Source organism: Marmota flaviventris, chromosome 9 (assembly GCF_047511675.1).
Source record: "Marmota flaviventris isolate mMarFla1 chromosome 9, mMarFla1.hap1, whole genome shotgun sequence".
In the NCBI taxonomy this organism is placed as follows: Eukaryota; Metazoa; Chordata; class Mammalia; order Rodentia; family Sciuridae; genus Marmota; species Marmota flaviventris.
This window is the reverse complement of record NC_092506.1, coordinates 97,032,224-97,055,990: the sequence shown is the minus strand read 5'-3', so window position 1 is coordinate 97,055,990 and position 23,767 is coordinate 97,032,224. Positions and strand designations below refer to the sequence as shown.

General features: G+C 35.9%; 2 protein-coding genes across 5 annotated transcripts in view; both read right to left on the bottom strand.

Annotated features, from left to right (window-relative positions):
- Nucleotides 1–1,657: 1,657 nt before the first annotated feature.
- Pts (6-pyruvoyltetrahydropterin synthase) lies at nt 1,658–9,051 on the bottom strand. Of its 3 annotated transcripts, none has more exons than XM_027930749.2 (7): nt 8,896–8,924; nt 7,468–7,512; nt 7,233–7,312; nt 5,443–5,465; nt 5,011–5,067; nt 2,183–2,253; nt 1,658–1,982 (listed from the first exon to the last, which is right to left on the bottom strand). In XM_027930749.2, the coding sequence occupies exons 2-7, from the start codon at nt 7,473–7,475 to the stop codon at nt 1,859–1,861; spliced, it is 363 nt and encodes a 120-aa protein (XP_027786550.1). In that variant the 5' UTR covers nt 7,476–7,512; nt 8,896–8,924; the 3' UTR covers nt 1,658–1,858. The 3 variants fall into 3 exon arrangements, with proteins under 3 accessions (XP_027786550.1, XP_027786551.1, XP_027786549.1); XM_027930750.2 differs by having other exon boundaries at nt 7,468–7,507; nt 8,896–8,914; XM_027930748.2 differs by lacking the exon at nt 7,468–7,512 and having other exon boundaries at nt 8,896–9,051.
- Nucleotides 9,052–15,924: 6,873 nt separating this feature from the next.
- Bco2 (beta-carotene oxygenase 2) overlaps nt 15,925–23,767 on the bottom strand; it is a 29,868-nt gene continuing 22,025 nt past the window's right edge. For both annotated transcript variants that reach the window (XM_027930678.2, XM_071616708.1), the window contains exons 9-12: nt 18,921–19,058; nt 18,223–18,405; nt 17,471–17,581; nt 15,925–16,173 (exon numbers count right to left, since the gene is read on the bottom strand). In XM_027930678.2, the coding sequence (XP_027786479.1) occupies nt 16,060–16,173; nt 17,471–17,581; nt 18,223–18,405; nt 18,921–19,058 (546 nt within the window). In that variant the 3' untranslated portion in view covers nt 15,925–16,059. The remainder of the gene's footprint in view (nt 16,174–17,470; nt 17,582–18,222; nt 18,406–18,920; nt 19,059–23,767) is intronic.

The window sequence follows — 23,767 nt, the reverse complement described above, 5'->3', positions numbered from 1 at the left end:
GAATTTGGTGGATGAATGGATGAATGACTAGATAGATAAACAAATAAAATTCTTTTCCTAAGGAGAGAAGGTAGGGGGAAAATGTTTCCCTTGATGCAACTCATGAGCAACCAACACCTTGAGTGTCATTATTATCAAGAAAAACATTTCTCTAACATATCAGATTTGAAAATTTGGCATCTTTTTAAAAATCTGGAAATATAAATACATTGTCCTTTTTTGAGTCTATGTTTTGAAGTCAGAAAAAATCTCCATTTTTAATTTATTTGCTGAGTAATCTTAAGCAAGTAGCTTAAACCCTCTCAATTTTCTTATCTGTAAAATGGGAATAGTAACTACCTTACATGGTGTTTGTGAGAGTTAAAACATAAAGTAACTTCATAAATAGTAGCTATACTGCCTTTCAATCATTACAAAACAGTCTACATAGATAAAAACTGAGTTTGATAACTACAACACATTCAAATTTAAGTGGGCAGTGATTATGAAAATTTGTAATAAAATTCCTATAGTTACTTCCTCTCCAGAATAAGTCTTCCTTTGCAAAATTTTCTAGAATCATGATCACTGCATAAGTTTTTTATTTCTTCCAGGTAGCAACATTCTGAGAATCCAGAAAAAAATAGATACTATGTGGAGAGAAATATAAAATCCTCCGTTTAATAAGTTTAGAATATAAATGAACACAAGAGAATAGCTCTTTGTGCACAGCAAGCAAATACATTCTTGTGGACTTAGTCATGAAGAAAAGACACCAGAGATGAATGCCAAGAATATAGTTCAACTTATACAGGTGGGTTTAATGATCAGAATAAAATGGGATCAGTCAGGAAAAACTGCATACAGGAAATACTTCACAGAGTACCAGATCCTTTTTAACATGGTTTAAAATACATCGTTATTCTGCAGTCTTCCAAGTTTAAATTATTCAGGTGGCTATAAAGTCTGGTGTTCTAGACAAATACATATAATAATATACTTATACTGTATAGTATGTTCAATTGTTGTTCCTCACTAGCAATTCATAGTTCAATACCCATGTAAAGCTGCAATGACTAATGTCCATGAAAGCAGCATTTACGTCCATCTTTGTATATGTATTGGCATTGTACCACCTTAGATAATTTGTGTGTTTAACTTTCACTCAATAAATTTGTGCCTTTAGCATACCAAAAAATAGTAACCAAGGGAGTTCAAACTATATATATTGTCTCCAGATTTTGTAGTCATCTGAATTTTTATTTTTTTATTTTTTATTTCTTTTTTGCTACACTGGGGATTGAACCCAGGGCCTAGCACATGCTAAACAAGTGCTCTACCACTGAGCTACATCCCCAACCCTTTTTATTTTATTCTGAGACAGAGTATCACTAAATTGCCTAGGCTAGCATTGAACTTGTAATCTTCCTGCCTCAGCCTCCCAGTAGCTGGGACTGTAGGCATGTACTACCACACCAGTGCTTAATTTTATTTTTTTATAAAATTCATCTACTTTAAATTGCATAAGCATTTCTACCGTTTATATTAAGAAAAATGAATTCTAAAAATGAGATAAGAGAATACAAGAAAAATAGATTTTTCTTTCAAATATTAACACACCAAAACATTTTGCTGAAAATAAAGTGATTTTTAATCTATAGATAAAGGACTCTCTAAATGATATTCAGGATACATTACAAGCTTTATTTTATTAGATTTAAATTCACAACAGGTCTTATAATGATTTCAATAAATCAGGCACTTCAGAACACAATGTAATACAACAATTATGTGGTGACTACTTAATATTCCAAGAGGATAAAGATCTTTTTTAAATGTGGAAGGAAATTAGTCTTTCTACAGTGTTAATCCCTAAGAACTATTCTCCTTTATAGACTACAATATTATTGTCAGTTTCATGCACTTTTACTTTATAAAGAACTCCCACAGGAAGAAATTTTTGGAGGTTTTCCCAGATATATACAGCTACATTTTCTGTCGTGCTGTAGAGAAAAAAAAAAAAAAAGAAATTGAAAACACAAAAAATAACCAAAATTTCATATCTAATAGTCACAGAAAACAAATTCTAGTGCTCAAAGATATCATTAAACTAGAACTTTAGAAATCACACAAAAATCAGATAAAATGTTAAAATCAATTCTTCTTTCTTACTATCTCTATAAAGCAAGATGGTGACACCCACCTTACAACATCTGCAAAATATGGTACATCTAGATCCAGATTCTTGTGATCAAGGGGCTTCATGATAGCCTCCTACACACAAAACAAAGGGGAAAACCACTGATTTTATTCATGACTCAAATTCCATACGGTTCTACCTAAGTCTCTAAATCTTACCCTATCATTTAGCCACTAGCTCAGTACTGGTAAGTGATATATCCATGTCTTATAAAGCAATCTTTCCAAGGTTTAAAGCTGTAAAAAATAAAGTCAGGTCCAGTTCCCTGCAATGATTAGTTATCCTTGTTACTGAATGCAAAGAGGTGAGAAACTAAAAATTAGAATTGCCAGGGTTTTCTCGAAATACAAGCCACTGTGATTCAAAATTCAATTTAACACTTCTTGAATTCTGTCAAAAAAGTTACCAGAAATGCTTTTCCACAACAGTGCCACCTATGAAACAATGCCACAATATCATTAGGACAAACATCCAATAGCAGTATATTTTATAAAACAGACCTGGACTGGAATTATGTAAGTAGCTAAATTTCTGCTATAATAATTTAAGAATGATCTTGGGCTCTCAGAAGAAAAATTACAAATGTGTAAAGACTATGTTACCATTTAGATATGAGGTATCCCTCCAAAAGCTCCTGTGTAAGACAATGCAAGAATGTTCAGAAGTGAAATGATTAGATGAGAGATGTGACCTAATCATATTAATTAATTAATATGATTAACCAGTGGATTAATCCACTGATATGAATTAACTGGGTGGTAACTATAAGCAGGAAGGTGTGGTTAGAGGAGATGTGTCACTGGGGGTAATGCCTTTATAGTTTATATTTTTTCTCTGGTAAACAAAGGGCTCTATCACTTTCTGTCTCCCCATAACCCCTCCGTCTCTCTCCCCACTCCTTCTCATTCTCTCTCTCTCTCTCTTGTAAACACACAATTACTTCCTAATGCTTACATATATTAACACAATGTTTTTCCTCATCATTAGCAATGATTGTAATTGCTTTTTTTAAATAGGGTTTTCCTTTAAGTTCTTGTACAAAAAATCAAGCATTTGTGAAACAATCTAATTTTCTATATTATATGTTTTAAGGGTGCATTAATAATAATAACAATCATTTCATGAGTAAAACTAGAACAATATTTTTTAAAGGTACATCTGGATCCACTAGCTTTTAAAAATGATCAAACAATCAGGCATGGTAGTGCATGCCAGTAGTACCAGACACTTGGAAGCTTGCAAGTGCAAGGCCAGCCTGAACAACTTAACTCAATAACTTAGCATCTCCAAAATAAAAAACAAAAAGGACTGGGGTTGTAGCTACACAGTACAGCGTGCTGGGTTCAATCCCCTGCACAAAAATAAATAGATGATATAAAATGGATCAAATGAAAAGATATTTTGAATGAATACCAAAAAAAAAAAAAAAAAAAAAGATATCAGCTATTTCTCCCTCTGGAAATAGCCCACAGTCTCCCATGAATGTATATTCCTTGCTTTACCCCCAAAGCTTCTCTCTCACTCTTAAGATAGCCCACATTCTTCCTTGAATGTGCCTCTGTTTTCCTAAGTAAATTTCTATGTCTTTGAAAAAAATAAAAAGGAAGGAAGGACGGTAGGTAAAACAAATACCTTTGCTTTATCTTCAATCTCAGTTCAGTTTCAGCTTCTCCACAGAAGCCTCTTCTGCAGACTGCTTGTGCCATAAGCACACAAATAGGCGTGTACAGTGTACGTTAGGTATACAAAGGAGGAAAAGAGCACAGCAAGCCCCTATGTAGTATTCAACTATATGTGGGCTTTAGAGCTCTAATTATTGTTTTACATGGTATAATACTTGGTGTATATATATTGTATGTCCTTAGAAGACACAAGAATTCTGTCTTCATAATTTTCCCATAGTTCTTTCAGCACAGTGCTATTTGTTTGTTCACTCATTCTCTTATTGCAACCAACAACTTTTGAGCATTTACTTTTCTTTAACTCCTGAAAAGGTAACACAAGTACCCTGTGGGTTATGTCTCGTTCATCTTTGTATTCCTAGCCCTGAGCTCAAGAACTGTTGCAAAGTAGGCAAGAGTTTGAATATATGGATACGTAATGGGAAGAAATAATGTTTATTAACATCATTTTTATGAAACAAATGTCAAATTTTAGAATAAAAGTAAGCTGCAGAGTTGATGTGAAGAACCAAATAAATGATAGCCTAATAAAATCAGCTAGATGGAAAAAAGCCTACTCTCAACTTTACAACATGACCTGGGGCAAGTCAGTTAACTGCCTGGCATCTCTCAATCTTAATCTATGGAATGGAAAAAATGGTTTGGATGATCTCTAAGATCTCTTACAATGCAAGAATTATATGATAACACAATCAGTAAGTTCTTTATTAAATATTTGCTTCTGTGTTATCTCTGTAAAGAACTGTCCCTAAGTTTATAGTAAAGACAAAGTGAATAATAAAGGGTGATGTTAAAATATAAGGGCAAAGGTATAAGGAATATTCAAAAAGGAAACAGAAAACTTCAAGGAGAAAATTGTGTCCTGAAATAAGGATAGAATTTGTGAAGTGGAGGAAATCAGTATATTCCGACAAGGAATACAAGGTAAGCATGCTACTTGCACATCACCCCATCATTACAACACAGCTTTGACTACTTTCCATTAAGGAGACTTTTAGAAGGCCATGAGAGCAATTTCTCCAACTATCCTCCCAGGCCCACACCCAACTCCACTCACAAAGTCATGGAACCCCAAGTGATAACTGACTGGGGAGGTGGAAAGGAAGTCACCAAAAATTATGCTGAGGATATAGCACAGAGGGCATTTACCTCCATATATTTTTTGAGGTCAGTCAAATTCATAACCATTCCTGTAACAGGATCAATCTAAAGAAGAAACAAGGGTAAATATTATTCTGAGAGGCTCTTCACATCAAAACTGCTGGTAAACTATCTTAGAGGCTGTGCAACATGCAAACTGTGCCCATATTTGCCTGCATCCCAGAGACGACACTGATCTCAACACAAAAGCACACATGCATCAGGCATTCTTTTCACTGCACAGCTCTTCCACCTGTCCACAGACAGCACACAAAGACGACACTTAGGAAAAGAAAAGACCTAGAATGGCAGCAGTTCACCACACACAAAAGCCAACACTGATGAAACTGAAACACAAGTTTTCAACATAGAATCCACCAAGGAGACTGAAAGAAAACTCAGCAATATAAACAAAACCACACAAATATGTTCAGCACATACCTCTCCATATACTGTCACCTCAACTATGGGAAAGAAAACAAAATTAAAAAAAAAAAAACAAACATGATTTTCAAAAGATTAATATGAAAGCACATATTAGCAACATAAATTATTAGATGTCTGGCCCCCAAAGCTATACTTATATTTTACCCAAAAACATTTGTCCTTTTAGCTATCTATGTAGGAGGCTAAGGCAGGAAGATCACGGGTTCAAGGCCAGGCTGGCCAACTTAGTGAGACGCTGCCTCAGAATTAAAAAAAAAAAAAAAAGATTTTTTAAAAAATAAGGACTGGGGATATAGCTTTCAGAGGTAGAGTGCTTTCCCAGCAAGTGCAAACCCTGTGTTCAATCACCAGTACTGAAAAAAATATATATCCTTTCAGTTAAGACCATTTTATCAACCAAAACAAGACTCAACCAAGACAGAAGAGCTTAGTACTAGCTTTGACTAAGTAGAGGAAATTAGCCAATGCCCAAAGGGGTATAAATTCTTATCTGTTTATACATGTTTACATGTTTATATATTCTGCTTATATATTTATCAAGGTGTATCTGGATCTCTACCTGTAAAAGCAAAAATGTACATGCAGGTGTCCATCTATACACCAAACTGGCCCATTTCTGGACAGCACCTCTGAGCAAGCAAAATTACTACTGGGCCTTAACCTCATCCCTTTAACAAGAATGAATACACAGTTTACAGTAATACTTTGTTAAATAACAAGCATTTGCAAAGCATTTGAAAAAATTCAATCAATGCTTTACAAATTAATAGCTTCTATGAACTTGTACTTTTTCAGCTCCACACAAAAACCATTAGGTATTGTATGATAAGTGAGTACACCAAGAGTGAGAGGTATCATAGATAAACTAAGAGACAGTAACTAAATTAGAAATCTTGATTTTTCTGACCCCTTGTCTGGTCTTTTTTAATGCCACCATCCCAAACGTTGCTATCCTCTATAGCTTTTATAGCTGTTTTTTTGAGTCTTCAGCTGTGTCTCAAAGAATCAAGTCTCTTATCCTTATACAAGTTACTTACTTTCTTGGAACACGGCTGGCAAAGTTTTAGACACAAACTATTTTTCTGCCATACAGTATTCTCAGGCAATATTCCCCTTTTATTACTCATTGTTTACTCAAAGAATACAATCTGGAGCTGGGATTGTGGCTCAGTGGTAGAGCACTTGCCTAACATGTGTGAGGCACTGGGCTCGATCCTTAGCACCACATAAAAGTAAATAAAGGTTAAAAAAATAAATCTTTTTAAAAATGTGAAGGATGTTATAAAAAATATAATCAATTTTTTATTTTTTGTTTTTTAATTTAAACTGATTTTTAACTTACACATAAATATCACACATAAAAAAATTAAAATAAATAAAATTGTACATAATAATGGCATGCCATGTGATGTTTCATTACATGTATACACAGTAATAATGCCTCAACTTTTACTGCCCACTGAAGTTCCCAAGGGATATTCAAATTAGATGAAAATTCAAAATTAACAACACTTAGCTGTTGTTAATGTTTAAGTTAGGTTAAACATATCTATTCATCTGTGAGGTGAAATGTCAAGACACATCCAACTAAGGCAACAGAGCTTTTCATTTTTTGAAGTTCCATTTAACTTCTGATTCAAGGCTCAACGCATTCATTCTATCCTTAAGGCCCCTTACTAGTCACACTTGCATTTGCTGAACACTCTTTCACCCTTATTGAAGGGATAACATTTCATCCTCTCCATATACTGTTTTTTCTCTCACCTTTATAATTGTTCTCTCACCTTTATAATTGTGCCCATGGCCATTCGGATTATTGCATTTCCCAAACAGTTTTAAGTTTTCCTCATCACTCAAAGATTTGCTGAGCAAAAGAAAAAGAAAATCAGCATGACACAGTATCAAATTCAGACTCCCTCTCTGTTCCTTACATTATCTGCTCTGGTCTTTGAAGAGTTTCAAAATTTATTGTTACTGTAACTCACCAAATAGAAAAATCACTTTGATTTCATTACTCACCTGTACATGGGGAACAAATGTACACTCCCTAATTAGACTACTGTACTGCAAAAAAAAAAAAAAAAAAAAATAGCATAAACAAACCTTAAATTCAATCCCTCTGCTGCACAGGAAGATTCCAACTACCTTGATAATGGTCCTTTCATTTTTCAATTCAACAAGGATTTACTGATAACCTACTATGGAAAAGGCAAGAGTAGAATGAAGCAAGGACATACAATTATAAACACAAGTAGATGTTTGTCCTCAAGCAGCTTAAAATCTCATTTGCCTGAAAAATAATCCCATGACTTCAGTTTCCTCTTTAAAAATCTTGCTCTACTCTGCCTCAACTTTTACTGCCCACTGAAGTTTCCAAGGGATATTCAAATTAGATGAAAATTCAAAATTAACAACATTTAGCTGTTGTTCCAGGCAGAACACAATTTAATGAATTTATATATCTATACCCACTCAATCTCAGCTTCTGAGTTCTTAGCTCCCTCATACGTTTGAGCTTCCTATTATAGAATCCCTTTCTTTTTATGGTTGTTATTATTTCTCCCATTTTCTCCTACTTCTCACTCTAAGAGCGCTACAATTCACAAAGCTTTTGCACAAAATTCTCTCAGAAATACAGATTCTTGTACTTAACTCGTCACAAAATTGGCCACATTGTAAGCTCCAGATAGGAAGCAGTGACAAGTGTGTATGGGTCCCTGTCATCTAGTAGAGGGCCTTATCAGCACAAAACAAACCCTTTCCAGCAATGGATGGATGAATCCTGTTATGCTCATTTTACAGACAAGGAAACGCAGGCTCAGGGAGTGGAACTAGCTAGAGAGGAGTGCAAGAATCCTCAAAATCAACTAATTATTTGGTGCAGGAAGGCAGTCTGAGTGCTCGGGGTGCAAATCCCAGCTGTGCGCCTGCTTAGAGAACAGAACATCAGGGCTCATTTCATCTTTAGTAGAAAGAAGACAAAACTAGCCTTGTCATTATATTAGATTCGGTAGCTCAAGCTCCTAGCATACAGAATTAGCTAAAGTCTATGGTGTTTGCGATGCTCTGGGTACTGTGTAATATAGGAGAGTTAACTTCCGCTTAACTTCACACCACGGGGTAAACTAGGTGACTCAGGGTCAGAAGCCAGTGAGTGGAGCCTCTGGTTCGGAACCTGGGGCGACCCCTCCGCACTGGGCAGCGTTAACCAGCACGCTTCACGCTCCAGGGGAGTTCGGCCAAGTCCTGAACCCACTGCTTTCCTGCGCAGGTCCCCAACTAGGGCCCCGGCGCGCGCGCACAACCCACCCTAAGGCCGCCGCCCCAGCCCCACCCGCTCGGGCTCGAGCCCGCGCAAGCAAGCGCGCACGCCGGCCCCGCCCCCGTGGCGCTTCACGGCGGGGCGGGTGCCCGCCTGCTGCCATCACACTTGTGGGCGCGCCCCACCTGTGCAGCCGGTGGCTCGCGCTGAAGGAGACTAGGCGGGACACTCGCGCCCGGCGGCCACCGCCCGGAACCACCTTGCTCATGGTCTTCGGCCCCGCACCGGGCGGCCTGCGTCTTGTCTCTCCGCCTGCAGCGGCTGCGCAGTGCCAGCTTGCGCGTCCCGGAAGCGGTCTTCCAGGTTACCGCCCATCTCGTCCGCGGGCGCCACACTCCGCCCGCTGGAGGCGGTTATCTGTGTCTAGCTATCTAAACACCTTCGAGCAATGGGTCGGGAGTTAAAGTCCTTAATTTTGTAAGTCTGCGCAGTCAGAGGCCACCCATGTGCTTAGGGCTTGTATGGGCACATTTTGTGTCCTGCAATGACCTCTGAGCCGTCCCTCTAGAAAACTCTGTCAGGGTTAATTAGAATAGAAAGCTTCAGTGGCTGTGTGCTCTTATCAGGTGAATCCCAGAGCTGCAGTCCACAAACTGCTTAATAACACCCGAAATTTGAGGGCATCTGTAGGACCAAGGGGCAATCGGAGATGACAGAACTATAACTTTCGGACTATTGTGTAAGACTCTAATTTAAATTCCAGGAGTTGAGGCTGGGGCTGTGGCTCAGTGTGCCTAGCATGTGTGAGGCACTGGGTTCCATCCTCAACACCATATAAATAAATAAATAAATTCTAAAGTCACACTTAACCAACCACAAGCGTGCATGGGCCCATTGTTAAATGGGTTGGCATAGCCCAAACACATACACCCATGTGACACATTAACAGGAAGAATGGATGCCTTCGGAGCAAAAGGGCCTTGTTTCCTCACATCTACTGGCAAGGATGTTCCCAGTACTGTTCACCTTTTGAATCTGTTTTCTCGTTAAATATGTACTAGACACCTGCCAGGTGCCTGGCACTGTTCCAGCCACTGGGGACGACAGCTTACATTGTATATGAGAGAAATCAGATGATAGAAAGCAAGACAAGTCAGTGATTGGTAAGAGACTAGGAAGTTTCCTGTACATTTAAGAAAAGGAAGATAAAAATAACAGGGATGGTAGAAACAAGCCCCAGTGGTGTTCTCTTAAATATCTTCTGTCTCTAGCCATATCTTGTGTTTATTAATGCTATATAGCAAACATTATTCACTCATTTTTCAAATGCTTCTCTCTCCACTGGGCTGTAAAGAGAGGACTTAACAGAACTTAAAATTTTAAAGATTTTTTGAGATAAAGCCTACTCCGAGATTAAAAATTTTTTTAAAGCCCAGATAAGTGAATTACTTATACAAGATCACTCAGAAAAGAAACAATATTTCCCAGATATTGACTATATTACAGCTATATGCTCTCTAATAATCAATGGTTACACACTTCACTCATTCTGAAAATGTTTTAAATAGAATATACAAAAACAGAAGGAATTTATGAGAAATTGTTTTAATTACACGTTTTAGTAAAATATTTCATTGCATTTGCAGTCTTTCCTCTAATTTGTTCAAGCTAATTCTACACAAAGGTATTCACCAAATTCACCTTCAATAGTCCAGTTAAAGTTGTATTGAAACTCCTCCCAAAATCATAAATTTAAGTTCTAACCCATAGACCCTCTGAATATAGGTTGGGAAGGTTTTTGCAGATGTAATTAGGTGAGATGCAGTCATTAGTGTGGGCCCCAATTGAAGATGACGAGTGGATAACCTTATAAAAAGGGAAAATAGTCAAGTGTGGTAATCAGTACATACTTGTAGTCCCAGCTATTCAGGAAGCTGACACATAAGAATGGCTTGAGTCTCAGAGTTAGGGGCCAGCCCAAACAATAAAAATAAGTAAATAACATAGTAAGACCCCATCTCAATAAAATAAGTTAATAATAAAAAGGGAAAATTTTACACAGAGACAGACTCATATACAGGGAATGCCATGTCAAGTACAGGGACAATGCCATCTACAAATCAAGGAGAGAGGCCTGAAAACAAATCCTTCCCTCACAGCCCTTGGAAGGAACAAACCAACCTTAATGTCACACTTGCATCTTTCAGCTATAATTCCTGCTTCACTCACACAAGATCTACTAGCTCTGTGCTTGGTTCCTTTTCTCAGGTTTCTTTACTCAGAGGCAGCTCCTATCAGCTCCTATTAAGAGGACCCATAAGATAGTGAAATGGACACATATTAGCTTGTAACCCCCATAGCCATCACCCTCCAGCCCTTATTTACTCAATAAGTTAAAAAATGTTTACTCAACATCCTAATGTCAGACACTTATGCCAGAATAACATAATGATGAATAATGAACATAAAGTTCAGTTAGTGGACGAGTCAAAAAGAAATAATATCATGACAAACTAAAAAAGACTAGTTCTGTCTCAGAAGGTAAAGGAAGGCTTCAGAGAGAAGCTGAACTGGATTTTTAAAGGACTTTACCAGATGGATAAGTAACAATTGTAGGAAGAAGATGGCAAGAACAAGGGAAATGTGGAAAATTTCCACATAAATGTAGCTCATTTAGTGCCTATTGACAAGTTATTGGTTACAATAGAGACTGGGTGAGAGATGATATTGTAAACATTGGAGACCAAATTATTGAAGGGCTGTGAATGTCCCTCTTTAAGTATAAAGGAAAGAAGGCTCCACCCGCCTACTATCTCCTTCCTCATTTCTCTCCAATAAAAGGGAATTTTCATTTCTTGAATCATTTCCAGGTACATTTCCTGAGCCTTCTTTACTCACAGGCAAGGTAAGAATGTGTGAAAGTACCAAAGATGGCTGTGGCTTATGGTCTGGAACTATGTTCCCGTGGGGAGGGGGGACTGGGCCCAAACTCCTCACCTCTTGTAGTCCTGGCCATCTAATTCACCTTCTCTTCTGCTTCTTGCCCCTGTGTGCTGCTTTTCAGGTCTAGATTCTAAGCCTGCTATCATTGGCATTCATATTTCTTCTAACCCAGGCATTGATCATCTCTCTTCTTTTCCCCTCACTCATACACTATATACTCCCTTTCTTTGAGTCTCTGGAACCTGGCTAGTGATTGATGGGCTAGGGAAGAGGCCCTACCTCTGTGCTGCACCTTAGTTATATGCTCAATTTACTGGAACTTTCTGCATTGTATTACCAGGCACAGTGCTTAGATTATACAATGCCATTGATCTTTTTTATCTTTTTCTTTGGTGTGTGTGTATGTGTGTGTGTGTGTGTGTGTAATTTGGGTTTTTTTTTTGTTTTGTTTTGTTTTGTTTTGTGTGTGTGTCTTCTTCAGGAACCTTGGCAGGGCCAAGGCAAAACTCAGGCATCCTTGAGTCAAAAATCTTATGAGTATACTGCCAGCGTTTGTATATTTGAACATCACTCCCTGTATATGAATGGAGTAAGAAATATAAAACAGAGGAATGATGACATCAGATCTGTATGCTTCCCAGAGGTCAACCAGAGTCATCTTTACCCATGTCTAGCTGATAGATTAAACTTCCCTAATTTGTCTGAGAAAGTACAATGAATGCCTTTTCAGGGACTTCTGTGAACTTATCAGAACTTATGCTTCATGACTGCCTTGGGCTCTTCGCTTCCTCATCTGCTACATTGGTTCTGTTAACCCCTTCTTGCCATTCTATAGATGCTTTTGTGTTTTGCATCTCACAAAACCAGACATGGTTCTTGGCCCTTTTACTTGTTGTCACAATACAAACGCCCCACACAAGACATTTATATGCTTTGAATGCTTCACTAAAGAGCTCAGGGTTTGTGAAGTTTGAAATAACTCTTAAGAAAAATTAAAGAGGAAACCAATTATGTTGGTCCAGGACTATACAGAAAACCTAACTAGGAGTTCATAGGTGCCCCCAAATTACATGTTTGGCAGCCTTCTTCAACAACAATCAATATGTAGACAGAGCCTGGACAGTTTAACTAGCCCAAGATTGGGGTTCACCCAGGGGAAGGGGGTGTAGCTGAAGGGAAATAAAACTAGGGGTTTTGAGGGTGTTGGCAAGAGTGTGGTTTACTCTGCTCCTTAAGGCTTCTGGTAAAAACTGCTGGGGTTTAGAAATGTGGAGATTATATGGTCTCTAGTGCCACCTGTTGCCCAACTAAATAAAGAACTACTGGCTTTTCATCCATCTCTAAGAACTATTACCTGGAGATTAGAAGAAATGACTGGTTTTAGTCATAACAACCACCTCCAAAGGCTGAGCTGGGAAAAGGTGGGGATGAGAGAAGGTAGTCTGCAGGAGGGTCAACAATTACAGTAGCATCTGCAGTGGACATCAGAGAAAGAGCCAGTTTAGAGAAGGCCTCCAAGCATGAATGGGCTAGCTTCCTGCTATCCATACCTTAGACAATGATAACAGGCTGGTTGTGATGGAGAGAACAAGGTGCTTTTCAGATCTGGATCTAAGCCTACTATCTATGATCACTTATAATTCTCACAGGACCTCTGTCATCCACCTATATTTTTTTAATTTTTATTTTTTCTAAGTAGTTATACATGACAGTGGAATGCATTTTGATACATCATACATAAATGGAGTATAACTTCTCATTCTTATGGTTGTACATGATGTAGAATTACAAAGATCATGTAATCATATACACATATAGCTTAATAATGTCCAATTAATTCTACTATCATTCCTACCCCCATACCTCCTCCCCTCCCCTCACCCTATTCTGCCCAATCCAAAGTTCTTCCATTCTTCCCTACCACCACCACCCCCCAATTATGAATCAGCAACCACTTATCAGAGAAAACATTCAGCCTTGGTTTGGAAATGTTAGCTTATTTCGCTTAGCATGATATTCTCCAACTCCATCCGTTTACCTGCAAATGCCATAATATCATTCTTCTTTAAGACTGAGTAATATTCCATTGTGTATATGTACCACATTTTCTTTATCCATTCGTCTGTTGAAGGCACCTAGGTTGGTTCCATAGCTTAGCTATTGTGAATTGAGCTGCTATAAACATTGATGTGGTTGTGTCACTGTAGTATGCTGATTTTAAGAGCTTTGGATATAAACCTAGGACTGGGTCAAATGGTGGTTCCATTCCAAGTTTTCCAAGGAATCTTCATACTGCTTTCCAGGGTGGTTGCACAACCACATTATTGCTTGTATTCTTGATAATTGTCATTCTGACTGGAGATGAAATCTTAGAGTAGTTTTGATTTGCATTTCTCTAATTTCTAGAGATGTTGAACATTTTTTCATTTTTTATTTGTTGATCAATTTTATTTCTTCTTCTGTGAAGTATCTATTTAGTTCCTTAGCCCATTTATTCATTGGGTTATTTGGTTTTTATTGTTGTTAAATTTTCTGAGTTCTTTATATATCTTGGAGATTGATGCTCCATCTGAGATGCATGTGGTAAAGATTTTTTCTAATTTTGTTGGCTCTCTCTTCACATTATTGATTATTTCCTTTGCTGAGAAGAAGCTTTTTAGTTTGAATCCATCCCAGTAATTGATTCTTTTTTAAAAAAATATTTATTTTTTAGTTGTACATAGTACCTTTATTTATTTTTATGTGGTGCTGAGGATCAAACCTAGGTCCTTGCACGTGCTAGGCGAGCGCTCTACTGCTGAGCCACAACCGCAATCCCCAGGAATTGATTCTTGATTTTACTTTTTGAACTTTAAGGACTCTTGTTAAGGATAAAGATTTGGGCCTACTTTTTCTTCTGTTAGGGCAGGGTCTCTGTTCTAGTGTCATAGTCTTTGATCCACTTTGAGTTTTGTGCAGGGTGAGAGACAGAGTTTTAATTTCATTTTGCTATATGTGCTTTCCAATTTTCCTAGCACCATTTATTGAAGAGGCTATTTTTCTCCAATGTATGTTTTTGGCATTTTGGCCTAGTTTGAGAAAACCATATTTATGTGGATTTGTCTCTGTGTATTCTCTTCTGTACCATTGGTCTACATGTCTATTTTAGTGCCAATACCAGGCCATTTTTGTTACTATTGCTCTGTAGTATAGTTTAAGCTCTGGTATTGTGATGCCTCCTGTTTTATTATTCTTCCTGAGGATTGCTTTGGCTATTCTGGGCCTCTTATTTTTCCAAAGGAATTTCATGACTATTTTTTCTATTTCTAAGAAGAATGTTATCATGGGTGGGGTTGTAGCTCTGTGGTAGAGCGCTTGCCTTTCATGCATGGGCACTGGGTTCAATCCTCACCACCACATAAATAAATAAAATAAAGGTATTGTGTCCATCTACAACTAAAATTTTAGAAAAAAAGGAAGAATGTCATCAGAACTTTCATAGGAATTGCACTAAATCTGTGTAGCTCTTTTGGTGGTATGGCCATTTTGACAATATTAATTATGCCTGTTCAAGAACATGGGAGACCTTTCCATCTTCTAAGTTCTTCAATTTTTCGTTAGTGTTCTGTAGTTTTCATTGTAGAGGTCTTTCACCTCTTTTGTTAGAATAATCCCCAAGTATTTTTTGAGGCTATTGTGAATGGGGTAGTTTTCCCAATTTCTCTTTCAGTTGATTCATCACTCATGTATAGAAATGCATTTGATTTATCGGTACTGATTTTCTATCCTGCTACTTTGCTGAATTCATTTATTAGTTCTAGAAGTTTTCTGGTCGAATTTTTTGGATCTTCTAAATATAGAACCATGTCATTGGCAAATAGTGATAGTTTGAGTTCTTTTTTTCCTATTCATAGTCCTTCAATTTCTTTCATCTAATTGCTCTGCTAGAGTTTCAAGGACTATGTTGAATAGAAGTGGTAAAAGAGGGCATCCATATCTTGTTCCAGTTTTTAGAGGGAATGCTTTCAATTTTTTTTCCATTTAGAATAATGTTGGCCTTGGGCTTAGCATAGATAGCCTTTACAATGACTTTTATAATGTACTACTGAACATACCTCATCCATCTATCTGATGGTGGCAAGGACTCCATTTTAGTTTTCTTTCATGTATTCTTATTATTAGCTAGAGGGAAATATATCCAATAAATGTATATTTAAAACTCTTCTCAAAAGGCTATATTACCCTTGCTTAATGATTTCAAGGACAATCCCTAAGAAAATATAAAACCATAATTTTCTTACAAATTCTGTTTTTAATAGGAAACTTAAAACCAAAGTCTGTGGTTTGGGAAGTAAGATGCCTTCTTCTCTCTTTTCCACAGAGTACATTCACTTTAAATCTAGTTCCCAGACCTTGAAGTTATCCCATCAGATAGGTACAAATGTGCCGTGGAACCCATAAGGCATTTGCACAGGTACCTCTGCTCGGCCAAGTTCTTCAAAGTTCCTGGCATCCAAGACAAGGAGAAAATTGTTTTCATTCTAGAAAAGGAAAGACAATATGAACATTCCCTTCAAAAATCAGTCTATCTCCTCTGGGTGATAAAGTTCCTAAGAAAGAGACCATGTCTTATTCACTTTATTTATCTAGCATCAGCATCTAGTACAATGCCTCACCTATTCACTCACTAAATGTTTGCTGAATTGCTGAACTCGACTGAAAATAAAATTGTGGCTGAGTATTTTTACATTTAAAGCAAATTAAATTCTTTACATCAGTCACCTTCATAGGATCTCTTTGAATCTAACAGTCATTTTACCTGGCCCTTTCCAATCCCCTAAGAGACACAGAAATTTTTTCTTCTGAACTAGAAATGCCTCAATTTTTGTGTTACTTTAGAGCTGTTCAAAGAGCAGCATTGCAAAGCAGACTGAGATTGCCCTTATCTAATTACATGAGTGCCACATGTATGGCATGAGGACCAAACCCTTGGCACATATTACTAATTAATCACAGTATTTTTCCACCAAACCATTTCATGGCCAAGAATCCTATACCCCAGGCAGCCACTAATAAATGATCAAAGCTGGTACTCAAAGTGAACCTATTTGCCATTATATTGCCCCTGACAAGGAAGTCATTCAGTAAATAACAGTATTGAGATACTATGCCAGGGCTTAGGATATTGGACTTTGAGGTCAGGACTTTGAAACTGGCAATATAGATAATTGGCAACATAACTGGCAACATAAAAATTATATAAATATTAGACAAGAAGCCAGTAGACTTACATACTGGCTTTACCACTAGGAGATCTGCTACAAGTCTCCTTCAACTACTTTAAGCTATAAATTCCATATTTTTAAAGTGGAATCCCAAAAAGTTGCTTTGATAACTAAGATACTATGATTAAAGCACTTTGTAGTGCACACCTGTAATCCCAGTGGCTTGAGAGTTCAAAGCCAGCCTCAGCAAAAGTGAGGCCCTAAGCAACTCAGTGAGACTTTGTCTCTAAATAAAATACAAAACAGGGCTGGGGATGAGGCTCAGTGGTCAAATGCCCCTGAGTTCAATCCCCAGTACCCTCCCAAAAAAATACTTTGTAAATAACAAATTCCTATGCAAATGTGAGTTATTATTATGATTCTACAAATAGAACTTTAAAACAATAATAAAGTATAGACCTTGATAAAAGGATTGGTCAAAGGTAAGAAGGGGAAGAAAAGGAAGATGGTGCCATATAGGAATCAAAATAAACTATGGACTGCATCATTCAATATCATCCTCAAACAACTCAATGCTACTTTTTTTCTGACTGGTGTTAGGGAAATATATTACCTGCTTGGGAGTGATCACCACAGAAAGAATAACTCCATCATCTTCTTCTTTAGCTCCTGGTACTGGAACAAAAATAGGTTCTGAGGGATAAAAGCCATCTTCTCTCCAAACCTGCAAAGTCCAAAAAAAGTATTTTATAAAAGGCCATTCATGGTGGGAAGCTTTCTATAGCTTCTGTTACTCCCAGTATGAAGTGGCTGTTGATAGAATATTGCAACAATAAAAAAAAATCAGGCTGAGTTGAATACAGGAGAGGATTGGGAAGCTTTGGCAGCCCCAGATTCCATCACCATCAAACATTATTTGTGTGATTATAATTTCCCATCAACCTGAAATATTTTTCCAACAACCTCAACCTCACATATTCTCCTACAATAACATCAAACATAGAATTGGTTTTTCTGGGTTTGGTGTTCATTTAGATTTCCTAAAGGAAACATATTCACTTTTCTTTTTTTTAATATTTTTTAGTTATCAATGGTCCTTTATTTATTTATTTATTTATTTATTTATTTATTTATATGTTGTGTTGAGAATCGAACCCAGTGCCTCACATATGCTCTTACACTGAGCCACAACCCCAGCCCCATACCCGCATCCCAGATGATTCCATGGTTCTCAAACTTAGGAAAAGAAAATGGTTTAGCTGTTTAAATATTAAACTATCAAGAATGACCTTAAGCAAAGCAAACTAATTCTAAGGACAGAAAAGGTCTATGAAAATTTCAGAAAAAGATAAAGGTTTTTGTTACCTTCAGTGACTTGTTTACCACATCAACCTTCATCAGAGAATCCCCCACCAAATGCCGAAAGCCACAGGCATAGAAGAAATTATACTTTTTGCCACTGAACTGGCCATAGTTGATCTGAGGAAATTCAATGCCTCCTTCTTCCTCTAGGTCCTCATGATGTAGATTTTCATGAGAGCACCAGATCTAAAAGAGGTCCCAAAAGGATCTGAAGTGGTTGTTTAATTGTCATTTATTTTCTTTAGTGTAGGTCAGTGACATATCATTTTTATATTGTTACTCTTTCCATCATGACTGCATAGAACATTATCAGATTTTGTGAATAAGTTGTCAAGTGACATGGGAGACGGAAGTAGCTTTTTATTCCACTAAAGACATTGATGGCTGCACATTGATATGTCTGTGGTAAGTGCAACTCATTTAGAAGGTGAGATGGTCAATGATAATCTCAAATGATTAGACAATGCACAACAATTAGAAAGTTTATATATCTGTTTCAAAACACAAAAAGGATAGTCAACACAGTGTTCATTCCTACTCAGTTTCTATGATTCTTGTGTAAGCAAGGTTTCATGACCTTACCCTGCTCAGCTAAATGTTATAAAACCTATTGGGCACCAAAAACATTCTGGAGAAGAGCCAAAGACTAAAGTAACACCACTGAAGTCAAAGTTTTAGTCTACTGTCCATTCATAGCATACCTTCCCATCACTCTGTTTCACAGCACTGGCTGAAGAATAGGACAATGGACTGAGGTTCTCTCCTGCAGGGTCATTCTCACTGATATGTAAGGGCAACACAAACCTTCGAGGGAAAGATAGGGCTACCGAATTATAGACCTGTTGAGGAGACAGAAATAAACAGATGAAAAATTGTCATACATAATAGGATTACAGCACACCCCAATAATTTGGATGCAGTCAACATTATTGGCATTCTTAAGTAATTATATAAACAATAATTTCCATTCATTCATTCAACAAATATTTGTTGACTATCTACCATAGGTTAATTACTATTTTAGACACTGGGGATATGCAGTGAACAAAGCAAAGTCTTTGGCTTCATGCAACTTATTCTAGTAGCAGAATAATAATAAATATTAAAATTATACAATATATGTTATTTAATTGGCTTCAGATGACCAAATGATTAAAGCCAGAGGTCTGCAGGACTAAATAGCAAGGAGAGGTGCTCTCTACTTCAGATTGGTTGTGAAGTAAAGGATCAACCTACAGGCCTGGATTGCTCAACCCCTGCATATTGTTGAGAAATGCCTGTTTTCATGACTAACCCTTGGCTGAGTCCTGGGAGCTGAGTTCTTGGAATGTTGTGTGTGTGTGTGTGTGTGTGTGTGTGTGTGTGTGTGTGTGAAGCCTTGAATCACACAGGTATTTTATGCTAACAATGTAACTGAAACAAACACCTGAATTCTCCTGGCAGTCTGGAACTTTAGTAACTAAAATTTGTCCTGTAGGGGCTATATTCCTACATGACCACTCCCAGATGCAATTAACTTAAAAATTTAGTGATTAGGTTTAATGGCCAAAAATGCACAGATGAAGAAAGAATTTTTAGATACTAAGGCAGTAGAAAAAAATAACCCCCCAAGAAAATGCTTAGAAAGAAACAAGGATAGAAAATACTAATAGGAATAAAATGACAGAAGGATAGGGTGAAAAGTACTAATGTAAGTGTACTGTAGTCCCCCTAAAAAGGAGAAAATGGTAGTGTCTTCATAATATCCCTGAGGCAAACTTCCAGTTCTTTGAAGTGGGACCTCATAGATCTGTATTCCAGGAATAAGAATAAAGCTTCAGCTATAAAGTTGAGTTACAGCTGCCAGACATGGGAATACTCATTGCTCGCAGTACAAATATTACCATATGCAATATTTGAAGAACTAATGGGTGAAATGTTTCAAAATTATAGAAAGACATCAGACAATATATTCAAGAATCCTTAAAAATCCAAGTGAAAAAATTAAAAGGAAAGCATTTAAGATATTATAGCTTTTTAAAAAACAAAGAGAAAAATTTTAAAGCAGCCAGAGGAGGGAAAAAGATAAACTCAAAGAAACAAAGATTAGATTAACAAATGATTTCTCAACAGGAATCAGAAGACAATAAAATGATATCTTAAAAGGGTTCAAAGAAAATAATTAACAACAGGGCTGGGGTTGTGGCTCAGTGGTACAGCACTTGCCTAGCACATGTGAGGCCCTGGGTCCAATTCTCAGCACCACATATAAATGAATAAAATAAAGGTCTATTGACAACTAAAAAATTATTAAAAGAAAATTTTTTTAAAAAAAAAAGAAAATAACTAACAAATTAGAGTTCTTTATCCATAAAAACATTCTTCCAAGAAGGAACAAAAATACATTTTTTCTAACAAATAAATATCCATCAATAGATGAACAGATAGCAAAATGCAGAATCAAACAGAAAAATATTCAACCTAAAAAAGGGACAAAATTCTGATACATGCTACAATATGAATAAATTTTGAAAATATTATGTATGTAAAATAAGTCATACACAAAAGGATGTATGTATGTAAAATATGCAGATTCATGTACGAGCATATCTGAAATAGAACAATTACCAAAGGATGTTCTTTAGTTAGAAGAACATGTTTCCAGATAGAAATGTCTGAAAGACTAGGAAGAATTAAAAGCAATAAAAAAGGTATAAATGAGGTCAAAAGGGGTAGTATGGATAATTATGATTACATAAGGAAATGATAATAATAATGCCTTTTAGTATTTAAAAAAGAGAGAGAATTAAAATATACAAGTAGAGTAGAATATAAGCCAGGAGTAAACAAAGGGACTTAAAGTACTGCAGAGTCCTTGCATTGTCTGACAAGAAGTAAAAAGACCAATTTACAATGTATTTTAATAATTGCTTATATATTTAAGTCTCTAAAATAATTGCTCAAAGAACATAAAACTACCAAAGTAATGGGCAAGGTTTGGGGGAGTGGAGAGGCAAATTAAAAAATAAAATGTAGAGAAGGTGAAAAAAGAGGAGAAAAAGAATCATTATACAAATAAGAAACAAATCGCAAGATGACATATTTAAACCCTGATATATTAGTGCTTGATTCAACTAAATAGCTCAATTAAAAGTAAGGAATTACCACAGTGGATTTTTAAAATACATGCTGCTTACAAATACAAATTTTGAAAGATTAAAAGTAAAAGGATAGAAAAGTTATAGCCCGCAAACAGCAAGTAAAAAGTAAATTTTAAGACAAAAAACATTGTTCAGAGGTAAATATTCAACAAACTAGAAAAGTAAAACAATTCTAAATTCATATGCACATAATAACAGAGCACCAAATATGTTAAAGCAAAAATTAGAAGGACTATATGGATTAAACAAAAAAATCTATATGATATTTTAAAATATATCTTTTAATAACCAATAGATCAGAAATCAATAAGGACAGAGAACATTTGAATATTATTAGCCAATGTTATCCAATTGACAAACATGAAAATTACATCCAAAATACAGAATATATCTCCTTTTAAGATGCATATTTTTAATACGGCATTTTTTTAGTTGTAGATGGACACAATATCTGTATTTATTTATTTTTATGTGATGCTGAAAATCAAATCCAGTGCCTCACACCGGCGAGGGAGGTGCTCTATCATTGATCTACAGCTCCAGCCCCTAAGATGGTACATTTTTTAAATGAACTTACTTTGGCTCTTAAAGCAAATCTCAATACATTGCAAAGTATTAAAATCATACAGTAAAATTAAACTAGAAATCAGTGACAAAAACAACCCAGAAAAATCCCTGTATGTTTGAGAATAAGAAATAAAGAAATACTTCATGTTTGTATAAATAAGTCAAAATATACTCTACGGTCAGGTATTTCTAAAAAGGACAAATAAAATTTTTTAGAAAGAAATAAAGGTATGTATTTCAAAGAAGAAAAGTCAGTGAAAATCAGAAAATGCTTTAACTTAAAATTTAAAAAGTAATAAAATACATCAAAACTTGTGGCGTGCAGCTAAAGCTCTCTTAGAGAAAAATTTACAACAGCGAAAGTTTAAGCTAGAAGGAAAAAAGATGAAAAACAACAAACTAAGTTAAAATAACTGTAGCACATCAGCATGATGAAAGCAGAAAAGAAAATAATAAGAGAAAAAAATGGTAAAACTGAAAACACACGCACACACATTAAAGAATATCAACAAAATCACAAAGATGATCTTTTGGAAAAGCCTTATTAAATCAATTAGATCCTGACAAGCTAAACAAACAAGACAGACAATGAAAACAACCATATTAGGAATAAAAAAAAAAAATGTGAGAAGGGGTAGGGCAGCCCATCAATTGACTACATGCATCTAAAAAATACCAGATGATCATAGTATAGGTAACTTCTACCAATAAAATTGAAGTTTTAGATGACATGGATTAATTTCTACAAAAACACAATTTACCAAATCTGACACAATAAGAAACAGAGAATTGGAATAATCCTATACCATTAAAAATAGAATTCATAATTTAAGGTTTATCTGTGGAGAAATTCACAGGCCCAAAAGGCTTTACTATTAAATTATTACAAAAAATTTAAGAAATAATGCCAATTCTATATAATCTCACCAGAAAGAAGAAAAAGAAAGAAAAATTTCCAACTTGTCTGAGATCAGCAAAACCTTGAAACCCATACCTTATAAGGGCATTATAGAAAAAAATTACAAGTCAATTTTATTCATGAACACATGTAAATTATTAGCAATATTTAAATATTAGCAATGCAAATCTACCAATGCATTAAAAAGAAAATACAAAAAAAAAAAAAAAAGCAAATACCATGCAACCAACTGGAATTTACTTTAGGAATGGAAGTAAAATTCAAAATTCAATCAATGACTGTTCTAAACATTCCTTAAGAATCAATCATTGTGGGCTGGGGTTGTAGCTCAGCGGTAGAGCACTAGCCCAGCATGTGTGAGGCCCTGGGTTTGATCCTCAGCACCACATAAAAATAAATAAATAAAATAAAGTCATTGTGTCCAACTACACCTAAAAATTAAAAATAAAAAAGAATCATTCTACTTTACCACATTAATGGGATAAAGGATAAAATTTATGTTATTATCTCAGCAGTGCAGAAAAACTTTTGATGATATCCAATATCCATCCATGATAAAATTCTTAATAATATAGGAATAAAAGGATACTTTCCTAATCCAATAAAGTGTGTCTTCATTTTAAAATTTATTAATAATTTATGTTCATGCACAACCTGCACACAAATGTTTATAACAGCTTTATTCACAATCACTGAAAATTATAAGCAAACAAGATGTTCTGTAGAGGAATGGATACTCAACTTTAGTACAAGAGAATATTACTCAATTATAAAAAGAAATGAGCTATCAAGACATAAAAAGACATGGAGGAACCTTAAATGCATACTGCTAAAACAAGTCAGTCTGAAAAGCTTATAGATAATATGATTCCATCTATATGATATTTTGGAATAGACAAAACTATAGATATAGCAAAAAGAT

What these genes read in the sequence shown, in the direction of transcription:
- Pts (XM_027930748.2), bottom strand. Translation starts at nt 8,978, where the DNA reads ATGAGCAAGGTGGTTCCGGGCGGTGGCCGCCGGGCGCGAGTGTCCCGC. An exon ending in CCATGGGCACAATTATAAAG is followed by an intron (nt 5,466 to 7,232) that starts GTGAGAGAACAA and finishes TCTTTCCCATAG; the next exon opens with TTGAGGTGACAGTATATGGA. An exon ending in ACCTCAAAAAATATATGGAG is followed by an intron (nt 2,254 to 5,010) that starts GTAAATGCCCTC and finishes TTTTGTGTGTAG; the next exon opens with GAGGCTATCATGAAGCCCCT.